Raw genomic sequence first — 11,694 nt, 5'->3', positions numbered from 1 at the left:
TTATTATTAATAGCTATATATACATATATAATTATTATATATTTTATCCACTAATCAATTATTAAAAGTTTATAGAGGTTTAATTCATAATTATACTTCATTTCAATTAAATAGATTATATTACACATTATCTCCATATTAATAAAATTTATACTAATAGAATATAAATTATTAAAATCAATACTTTCATTATTATTATCCCTATATATATATATAATTATTTACTAGATTATATAATAATAAAATATAATTTAATAAAATTAGAAATAAATTACATTAAAATAATTATGACTATTTAAAAAAATACTTTTAAATTAGAAATAAATTAAATTAAAATAATTATGACTATTTAAAAAAATACTATTAAATTAAATTATAAAATCTTAAATACCAACGTAGTTTTATTTTAAATTAAGTAGTGTTATTATAAAAATTTAAAAAAATTAAATAAATTTGTAAAGGAATGATAAAAACTTATTTGATTAGAATTAATTTTTTATGGAAATATTGCAATAAAGTTTTTGAAAAGTCTATTGAAAATTTTTTTAAGAGTTTGGAAATTTTAATAAAAAATTATATTATATTTAATTATTTAATATTTTTATATATTTTAAATAAAAATATTATATAATATTATAGATATTTGATATTATTTTAAAATTAAAATATAAGACTTATTAGTTTGATATGAATAATATTAATATTATATTAAAAATATTTAATGATTTCATTTAAATTTAAATTTTATTATAAAAATAAAAAATTATATCGAAATTAAAACTGAAAAAAAACTTATATTAAAATATGTAAAATCATATCAAAATTTAATTCTGATTTTAATTCTAAAAATTTTAAAAAATCAACTTTTAATTTTAATTTCAATTTGAATTCTTGTAAGAAACCGTCACGAAACAAAATCTATACAACCTTAATAGTCGGACCATTCTACTCAAATTTGAAACTTTTTATCTCGTCATGTAGACTAAATAAATGATTGTTTTATTTTTTTAAAAAAATTAATTGTAAATTTATCTCAATATCTTTAACATTAATTAATGAAAATTGGTACTCTTAATATTTACTGTGTAAAATATTGATGACATTTAATATTAATAAGGGCAAAATAATAATAAAAAGATTAATTGCTCCCAGAATTTTTTAAAGTTTTAGACTAAATGGATAAAATTATTCTTAAAAAGTTTCAAATTTAGTGGAATGGGGGAGTAATGGTACCCAGTAGTTTCTGGTTTGAGTTCCAACTCTCATAATTTCTTATGAAAAAGGAAAAAAAAAATGCCAATACTCAATATTCGACTCCCACTGGGCCTGAGCCTGAGCCTGAGCCTGAGCCTGAGCCCGAGTCCGAGCCCACTTTTAAAATGCTTAATTCCACCCCATTGAGTTGGCTTTGGTTCGATAAAAGAAAAAAAAAACACAAAAAAAAAAGGGTGGCTTTGGGATTTATAAAAATAACAGAACCTTTCTCCTCCGAGAAGTTCCTTTCACTACCGAAATATAAAAACAAAATATCAGAATGAGATCGATGCTCTAGACCTCTGCGATCTCAGATCTTAACGACACCGTTTTTACATCTGTTAATCCACCATGTCTTCTGGGTTCAGCGGCGATGAAACTGCTCCTTTCTTTGGCTTCCTCGGCGCCGCTGCCGCGCTTGTCTTCTCTTGTAACTATAACTCTATAATTTGCCTTTTCTTTTCTTTTTTTTTTTAATCTTTAATTAAGTGTGTATCTTTTGTTTTAGATCTCATTATTTGAATTTGTCAATTTTAAATTTTGTGTTTGTTTTCCTAGAATCAGATGGAAAATGATGTTTAGGTGTCTGATCGTTAAACCGATATGATGGAATTATATGCCCCAAGTGATATGGTTTCGTTTATGATTTATGGTTTCTTAATCTTAATTCCTTGTTTTACGCGATAGTGTAATTCATGGTGGCGTAGATCTTTGGTTATATTATTAGTGTTATCGGAGTTCATTGCTGTGGTGCTTAGTTTAGGATCCATGGCTTGTTTCTCATGATTTCTCTTGGAATTTGAGGGACACAGATCATTAAGATTCAGAATGAACATTGTTTTAATAGCTAAGATTAGTTTTATTCAATTCAAACTTTAGTTCCAAACTAGTTGTTGTTCATAAAACAATTCAAATTTTGCTTTAAACATTGCATTCAGGTGCTTTAAAATGGGAAAAAGCTTTCGAGTCTCTTTTGTTATGAATATTAAAGATTATTGGGTTTATAGGTATGGGAGCGGCATATGGAACAGCTAAGAGTGGTGTTGGTGTGGCATCAATGGGAGTGATGAGGCCTGAACTTGTGATGAAATCAATTGTACCAGTTGTTATGGCTGGTGTGTTAGGTATATATGGGTTAATTATTGCAGTTATTATCAGTACTGGAATCAACCCCAAGGCCAAGTCATATTACCTTTTTGATGGGTATGCCCATCTCTCATCTGGTCTTGCTTGTGGCCTTGCTGGGCTGTCTGCTGGAATGGCCATTGGCATTGTCGGTGATGCTGGTGTCAGGTATACCTTCTGTCCTCTTTATATACATGGTGTTGGGCGTAATTCTAACTTTAACTGATTGATTCCTGTCATGAATTTTTATTAAGTGCCTCAACCAAACCCCTTTTTTTTTGCTTTCATGATTTGTGAGTGAATTTGGTGGCTTGTTAATCTATATGTGCCCTACGAGATAAATGAAAGATTAGATACCATTGATAGTTCAAAGGCGTGATTTTCAACCAAGTCTCCTCTCTAGTGTATCATATGAATGTGCTTCTCAACTGTAATTGAATATTTGGTAATAATGTAGTTGTACTGGATATTGACACGTCAGGATGGGGTATTACTACCGACTCCAGTTTTCTTGTGGGTTAATTATCACAGGTTATATAAGCCTCCTTGTTATGTGCACTTCCCTTGACCTTTGGATTGTGATCTTCATGTCTTTAATACAAATTAAATCCCAAAAAGGGCTTGTTATCAGTGGCCAAAATTTCCTTGGCTTAGATACTTTTTTCTTCGGTTAAACAAAATTTCTTCCAAATTTGTTCCTTTCTTTTCTTGCTCCAATGCTGGTTGTAACCGGTTTATAAAACTGCCTTGAATATGAAATGACATGGTTATTATAGCTTCAACTGACAAAAATAGGAAATGCGATTATCTATCAGAATTACATAGATATTTCTTTTGTGTGCATCATCAAATTGCCATTATTTCTTGCGATCTTTTTATCATCTATTTGCAATTCCATTCCACATCATGTTCAATAGTAATATGTAGTATGCTTGCTTCAAAAAGTACAGTCGTGCTTTAAAAGAGCTTTTATGGAGTCCTTATCCATTTCTATTTATATGGATGGTTGGCTTCAGCCTTTGGATTTTCACAGTAGTCACTATTTTTCTGGATGTGCAAAAAGTAGATTATGTAGGTTCTCTTGTAGTCTCTCTGCATGGATGGCTCTGGGTACACAGCATGGATGGTTCTCTTGTAGTCTCTCTGCAAACATAAAGGGTTAGGAATAAAGAAACATGGACTACTATTTACTGGAACACTATCATGACGCTTAATTTAAGAGTAATTAATTTAATCTAAAAGATATTCTGTAATTGTGCGAAGCATGTTGGAAAGGTAAAGAGAAGTGTATGTTCATATAAATTGTTTAGTTTGTCCTGTTTGTTTTCTAATGTTTTTCTATAATTTTATGGGAATGCCATTCTGGATCATTTTATCATGGTTCTTGGCATTGCCTAAACAAAATTTCTGTATATTGTGCTTCAATATTGATTTTTTTTTCCCCTTCTATTCGGCAGAGCTAATGCTCAACAACCAAAACTTTTTGTTGGAATGATTTTGATCCTCATTTTTGCTGAAGCATTAGCATTGTACGGACTCATTGTTGGCATTATCTTGTCTTCCCGAGCTGGCCAGTCTAGGGCAGAATAAGCAATGAGATTATTCTTTTATGGCTATCGTTCACTAATTATTGATAGTTGGGAATCACTTAAAAAATTGTTTTGAAATATTCTTGTGGGAGTGTCTGTTCTGCCAGGCACTTGGTTTCTTTGTGCTGTTTGCAGGAGTAGGATCGAATAAAAGCTCATTAAGCTGTATGTATATGCTTTATCTTTGGGTTTTTTTTTCTTCTTCTTTTAAATGTACCAATGTATTTTGAACAACTATAAAAAACTTTAATTTTCGGGTCTAATTTTTTAAATGAGTAAGAGAAATATTATTCGATTAAATTAGAGAATATTTTCGACCTAGAGCAAAACTACTACTTTACTAATATTTATATTTGAGTAGGATTGGTACTAAGATTAGAATTAAGAGATTAATACTATAAATAAGAGCATTGTTGAAAAAATCATTTGATTTAGTTCTATACATAGGAAAAGGATATTATGTCCAAAGAAATATATGGTGAAGTTTGAGTATAATTAGATTGATGGATGGAGTATTATTTTGAGATAATGTACATTAGTATATTATGAATATTGTTTATTTATTTTAATTTGTGGGTTAGCACTCTTACAATCACAATGAGATAGATTTGATAATTACAAATTAGTCTGATGATTGTTTGAGTTTAGCTTGTTTTTCATCATGAAAATAAATATCGTTGAAAAACCTGAACTCGATATTTCATTCACTTAAGAACAATAAAATTACCTTCAATTAGCTTACGTGAGTTTACTCGAAGATGGAATTGTTGTGACATATAATATATACAAAGATGACTCAAGCTTAATTTTGGAGAAAAATCATTGATGCAGATATTTTAAAAAGAAGGCTAAGTTACACCGATACCAATTAAATATTAAAAAAATTATTTTTTAATTCCTGAAGTTTAACGTAATTAACACTTTTATCTCTCTATTTTGTCGACCCAACACTTAAGTCCCTCACTTTCTCTTTCATCCAAATTCGTAGTCCTTCCGTCTAAAATGACCGTTTGGTCAAAGAGCATAAGGTGAGGTGAAATTTTTTATCAAAAATACCCTTAATGAACTTAATAAAACCCCTATCTTTCTTCTTCTTCATATCTTCTCTCTTCTTTTCGGCCATTGTTGATTCTTCATCCGCCTTCTGTTTCTTTGACATCTGTAGATTCTGCTCCTTTATAGCCTCTTTCAAGGGCTCAAACCACCCCAAAAACAGTCCCTTGACATATGGCAAATTTGGTGCCAACTTTCTCTCGCACATTTCCCTCACTAAACTCCTATATTCTTTCGCCATTCTCTCTCACGCCTCAGTCTCTTGTCTAATTTGCCGCCGCCTAAGTAAATTATACTTTATCTTCTCAATATCTTTGAACTCTACCTTCAATTCTCGATTAGCTATCTTATACAGTCCCTTGAAAAAAAGGGCAGAAATCCAGGGAGGATCTTTTATAAAAACTCTTTTAGACAATTTTGGACATATAATTTGGCGATTATAGCTATTGGGTAATTCTAGTTTGATCAAATTTTTAAGATTTGGATGATTTCTCATGGAATTCTCGATGTCTTCGAGGATATGCTCCTCAGTAGCATCTTGTACGGGGTGAAAGGAGAGTAGATTACGAGGGAATTTGGGAATAAGAGGGAAAGAAAAGGAAGAAACTAGTGGAGTAGACAGAGAATGATTAATTGGTACAGAGAGGAAATATAGGTTTTTGTAGGGTTTGTGAATTCTGATGATTTTGGAAGGTTTTGATGGCCAAGTTGGGGACTGAAATTGAGATCTGTGGGTCATAGAGGCTCTGGAGAAGAAATATGAAAATGGGAAAAAAAAATCAATGGCTGAAAGGAAATAGAGAAGATATGAGGGAGAAGAAATATATGAGAGAGTAAAAAGATATGAGTGAAAATAAAGATAGAAAAGAGAGAAAAATGGAGAATCAACAATGGCCGAAAAGAAGAGAGAAGATATGAGGGAGAAGAAGGATAGAGGGAATTTACGTTGAGAGTGGTTTTATTAAGTTCATTAAGGGTATTTGGTTAAAGATTTCACCTCTAACCTTTGACTCTTTGACCAAACGGCAATTTTGGATGGAAGGACTACGAATTTGGATGGAGGAGAAAGTGAGGGACTTAAGTGTTGGGTCGTCAAAATAGAGAGATAAAAGTGTTAATTATGTTAAACCTCAGGGACTAAAAAGTAATTTTTTCTTAAATATTACAAAGCTAAAATTCAAACATCTCTACTTGATTATTAAAAAATTTATTTCAAGGCATCATGATTGCTTAAGTTTTAGGTCGAGGAGAGAATTCTTAGGGTATTACTCAAAATCCTAATGAGATTTAAAAAAAAAAAAAAATTTCATTTTAGTTGAAGAAATATTTCTCAATTAAATAATGATCTTTTATATGTAGACTTAAAGTGACTAACACTCTAAACAGAAATATTAGGTTATTTGACTCTGATCCATATGCCGAGAGAGGGAGATTTTATTCAAATAGAAGAAATTTTTATTCATTAAATGCTATGGAGGATTTTATAATAATGAAATTAAAATAGTAAGCTCACTATTTTTTTTGTAGAGGATAATGAAGGATATTTTAATATGAATAATTAAAAGTGGAGTGTTTAGCGTAGTGAATAGATATAAGTTTTAAAAACTAAAAATGTAAAATTATTATTTAATGATATGTTAAGATTTTGTTTATAGATAAGCTTTATATTTAAAAAAAATATATTTTTTAAGACATACAATTTCATTCAGTAACTAAAAGCATAACAAATGAAATAAAAGCATAATAATCACTTCATAGACTTAAATTTTCATAGACTTAAATTTTCATCTCAGATGAGAACTGAGTTGAACTGAATTTTAAAGTTTTTAAATTTAATTCGTTAAAATTTTTTTGAGTTTGAATTATTTGAGATTTAATTCAAATTGAAGTTTAAATTTAATTTGTTTAGCAAATGAATTTAGATGAGTCAAAATTTTTATTAAACTTAATATTCAAATAGTTTAATTTATTTATATTTATAATGAGTTATAGTTTAAAACTAACAAGTTTAAAATTAAATAATTTTAATTAAATAAGTATATATATATAAATTAACTCGTAAATTTATAAAAAACAAACTTTAAAAATTTAATGATTCGAATATCTATAAATTTTAAGAGTATAATTAAATTGAATTTAAGAAAAATTTAAATTTACTTCACAAAAATATATATAGAGTTGAGTTTAGTTTTTTATAATATTAATCTCACCATTCTTAATAAAACTGTTTATAAGTTTGCTTTCAAGTTTACTCATAAATTTGAAAACGAGCTAAGCTCACAATTCTTATCAAAGAAAATATTATAAAGTTTAAATTTGGCTCGTTTACTAAATTTATCTAAAATTTAAGTCCAAATTTAACTCGTTTAGAAGTTGAATCAATTCCGATTAAACTTTTATCGAGTTAAATATCGAATAACTTACAAACGGTTTGATTCATTTATGCGTATCAACATGCTTTCATAATAAAGTTAATCATAACTAAAAACATTATAATCTACAAAATTTTTCAATATAACTATTTATTTATCGGCTTGTTTAGTATATTATAATTAATAATTTATTTGGTGTTATAATTAACTACGACCTGCATAAATATTATAATATGTATACGGAAAATTTTGTTTATATGACATTGTTGCAACAAAACTACTAAATATATTCATTTTAATTTTATTTATAAGTCCCAATATTTTTTATCAGGGTTAAATAAATCCATTTAAAGCTAAATATATTCTAATATTGTAAAATATTAAAATTTTTAATAATAAAATATTATTTCTATAATTTTTTATATATTAAAACTTATAATATTGTTTTTAATTAAAATAGATATAAAAATTAAAAAAATTAAGGGTCTCAGGCTAAAAATTCATTAAAAATTAATATTTTAATACATATTAAAACGTATTTAACTTTAAATTTAAAATTGTGAGTATATTCAATAAAAAAAAAAATAAATTTAACTCCAATAAAAAATGCAGAACCGGATTTGCACATATTTTCCATATATGTATTGGGACTTTTTCCTTTTAAGTTAGGTATATAAAGGACGGTCCAATGCATTTTTAATTTTTTTTTGTGGCTGAAAAATACTGGACCTATATGTTCCAAGTTGCTGCAGTCAGCAATTTGCTTAAATTAATTAATAACATATATTAGTATATGTGTGCTCGCATATATAAAGTAATTAAAAATATAAATATAAATTAAAATAAAAATCAGAGCAACATGTCATTTAAGGGACTAAAATCGGAGAGTAGTGATGTTGTGAAAAGTATCCTTGAATGATTTGGTAATCAGCAAAAAAAAAAAAGTGAGTGGTTAGTGTTTGAAAATAACTATTTTGATAGTCAAATCAGTGTGAATGAAATGATAAAGTAGAACAAGTAGAAAGAGTAGTAGAATGTGTACTTTGATCCATTAGACTGCTTTACTTTTATATTATAATAAGATTAGATTAGTTAGCGATTTTTTCTGAGAATGTGATTTATATCCGCCAGTGGATAAGAGATATCGTGACAATTAATATTCGATGAATTGTTTTTGTAACGTCCTATAATGGTAACAAACTGCCCCCGGGGACTTTGCCAACTCTTCTGGGCAAGTTTGATGTTTATCCGGACCTCTCTACATATGCTGCCTCGACTCCATATCTTTAAGTGACCAAGTCATGATGTCCGTGTATCTTAGGTGTAAAGGTATCACAACATGTACCAAACATTGGTTGCTAAAACGTATCGAGTTTTGGGTGAGTACCGAGTCATATCAGAAGTCCCTCCACAACTCTTCAATTCTTTAGATTTGAAGGTGTACAGCTAGACTCCATTACATGGACAAGTGGTTCAACCGGATTGGTTTCTTGCCTCATGTCTCTTCACCAGTCTTATAACGCTTCCTTACTCGAGCCCTATTAAAATCAGCCGCTAGATTAGCCCTATAAATCCTTCCTTTTTCACACTATTACCACTTTTATGCTCACACTTTACCTTCCTAAAAGAAACTCGTTCCTCTCTAGATGCGTTCTTCTTCAACCTTTTCTACAAAGATAATTCCTCCATTGCTTCCTTCTTTAGCAAAAATAAACAGAACTTCTTCCTCTGGGGATACCTCCTCCCCTAGGCAGTCCCATCCATGCTCTAGTATCCATAGTCCCATTAGAAGCTATCCATGACAATGACACCTTACTGGTAAATGATATTCCATCGGTATTGTCTGAAAAGGATATAGATCATTTGCACAATACTTACCAAATCTCTTGAGATACATTTTGGATATATGCTCCTAATTCAAACATTCATATTGATGACCATGTTCTTGCTGAAGACACTATTATAGTGTATGAGGAGCAACTAAAGGCGAGCCTTAGATTTTCCATTGATCATTTTTACACACAAGTCCTAAATTTTCACAAGTTTTCGATTGCCTAGCTACACCCCAATAGCTAAAAAATTCTAGTAGCGTTCTAGTTGGTTTGCTTCAATAATAATAGTAAGTAGAGCGTCGCCCTATTCTCCCAAATGTACCAATTAGGCATTTGAGTCAACAAAGAGTTCTGGTACCTCAGCGAGAGAAAACATCACACACTTTTTTGCCATCTCCCTTCATCCCTCAAACGATGGAAAAACAAGTTCTTCATACTTCGCCATCGAGTGTTCGAGGGTTTTGGGAACCTGCGGACAAGTTGAAACATCTATGTGGAGATCAGGAAAGATCGGGTGAGACCCCATAGAGAGGAGGAAAAGTCCCGAGCCTTTCTCCAAAAGATGGCCTCCAGCCGCAAAATGGACATAATTGTGGCTATGAGAAATGTCACGCTCGCCTAGCAGAGTCAAACCCAACCTGAGTAGGCCAGGGAGACTCGGCTAAGCACACATAATCCCTAGCGGCTGATTCTGTTATGCTTACTTACTCATCTTTCTGTGCAGGTATGGCTAGCAAGGGCAAAGGGAAGGTTACTGCTGGGACCTTGGTCCTACCTCTAAAGAGAGTATCGGGTGGAAGGGATAATTATGCTGCCTCCGCCTCCTCCTCCTCCTATGGTCGACCTTGTTGCTCTTACCGAGCCTTCAAGTTCACAGCTTGAGTCTTCTGCTAGAGGCACTCTCCCCTTGTCCCCCACCCGTACAGCTCCTCCGACCTATGAGGGAGCTAGTATTGAAGCTCCCTGGCCACGAAGTATCCAGAGGCACTCCCCTCTTGTTCCCCACCTGTACAGCTCTTCCGACTTATGAGGGAGTTGGTATTAAAGCTCCCTGGCCACAAAGTATCCAAATCTAGCCATGGATCTCAATCGAGTAGACTCACTGCTTGAGGAGCCATGCCTCTCCCTTTCTGATTGCAAAGAATATTATGCAACTAGTGTAACGATCCGGAAACCGGACCGCTACCGGCGCTAGGATCCCGACCGACTTAAGGTCGCCGGGACCCGTAACAAGCCTACTATACATCCTGTAGATCAGATAAAATCCCATACATGATCAACATTTCATAAGAACTTTAAACTTTTTATACACCAAGCTTGACCTGTGCATGCACCATAACTGTAAACGTAAAACCCCACACTAGAGCCCTCATCAAATGCTCTAGCGGGATAACATATCATATGTCAAGTCTGATTCAACATAACTCATCATGAAAGCATTTTATAAGATCATGTACAAAAAGGGATTAACCATACATTAGGGCCAATTACAATACAAATCCTCAATACATCACTGTACCATACCTTACATTACATTACATTATTTTTACATATCATGTCCACTACTAATCTATTACATGAACATAACTTTTACCCTTGACGACTTCCCGGTCTATCCTGAACCTGCAAACCTGGGGGTTAGGGGAAAAGGGTGAGTTACAAGAGCCTAGTGAGCAGAACAATAAAAACAGTTTATAAACATATTGTAACGACCCGAAAATTGGACCGCTACCGGCGCTAGGATCCATATCGGCTTAAGGCCGCCGGGACCCGTAGCAAGCCTGACATATAACCTGTAAACCTGTATAATCCCATACATGATCAACAACATACATAAAAATTAAAACTTTCCTTTTTCATTCATTCCTCATATACCAAACTCAACCTGTGCATGCACTAAAACATAAACATAACTTGACCCCTCTGTGGGATCTCATCAATGCCCCAATGGGCGATATACATGTGTTGAGTTGGCTAACATCTGTATCAACAATTATCTAAGATCATGCATCAACAAGGGATTACAATACTCATAGGGTCAAGCACATCTATAACCTCAAAATACCTTATTACATAACATACTGAATCTCTTACATTACATTAGTACAATTGTTATGTCCACAATCTAACTATTACATAAACATACTTCAAAACTCTGGCTAACCTTCTGGTCTACCCTGTACCTGCACATCTGGGGTTAGGGGAGAGGGGTGAGCTACAAAGCCCAGTGAGCAGAATAGTGAAATCATATATTAAAATTTCATGCCATTATGTAATGCAACACATCACAACTAATCACATCTCGGATGGTATTGTCACCAATAGTCCTCTACATAGTCCAACTGTGCCGGGACGTAGAATGGGTACAACCGGTCTTTCTCTTACATAACATATCATAACATACCAATGTGCCAGGGACGTAGAATGGGTACAACCTGGACTTTCTCTTACATCGTGCCAGGGACGTAG

At 31.9% G+C, this 11,694-nt stretch overlaps 1 protein-coding gene across 2 annotated transcripts; it reads left to right on the top strand.

The window, feature by feature from the left end:
* The first annotated feature begins 1,434 nt into the window (after nucleotides 1-1,434).
* On the top strand, nucleotides 1,435-4,231 carry LOC110626952 (V-type proton ATPase subunit c4). Of its 2 annotated transcripts, none has more exons than XM_021773152.2 (3): nucleotides 1,435-1,684; nucleotides 2,262-2,547; nucleotides 4,076-4,231. In XM_021773152.2, exons 1-3 carry the CDS (start codon nucleotides 1,606-1,608, stop codon nucleotides 4,107-4,109), a joined length of 399 nt encoding a protein of 132 aa, XP_021628844.1. In that variant the 5' UTR covers nucleotides 1,435-1,605; the 3' UTR covers nucleotides 4,110-4,231. The 2 variants fall into 2 exon arrangements, with proteins under 2 accessions (XP_021628844.1, XP_021628842.1); XM_021773150.2 differs by having other exon boundaries at nucleotides 3,837-4,231.
* Nucleotides 4,232-11,694: the final 7,463 nt, after the last annotated feature.

This window comes from Manihot esculenta, chromosome 11 (assembly GCF_001659605.2).
Source record: "Manihot esculenta cultivar AM560-2 chromosome 11, M.esculenta_v8, whole genome shotgun sequence".
NCBI lineage: Eukaryota > Viridiplantae > Streptophyta > Magnoliopsida > Malpighiales > Euphorbiaceae > Manihot > Manihot esculenta.
This window is presented reverse-complemented; position numbering and strand designations above follow the sequence as displayed.

What these genes read in the sequence shown, in the direction of transcription:
- LOC110626952 (XM_021773150.2), top strand. Translation starts at nt 1,606, where the DNA reads ATGTCTTCTGGGTTCAGCGGCGATGAAACTGCTCCTTTCTTTGGCTTC. An exon ending in TGCCGCGCTTGTCTTCTCTT is followed by an intron (nt 1,685 to 2,261) that starts GTAACTATAACT and finishes TTGGGTTTATAG; the next exon opens with GTATGGGAGCGGCATATGGA. An exon ending in GTCGGTGATGCTGGTGTCAG is followed by an intron (nt 2,548 to 3,836) that starts GTATACCTTCTG and finishes TCTATTCGGCAG; the next exon opens with AGCTAATGCTCAACAACCAA.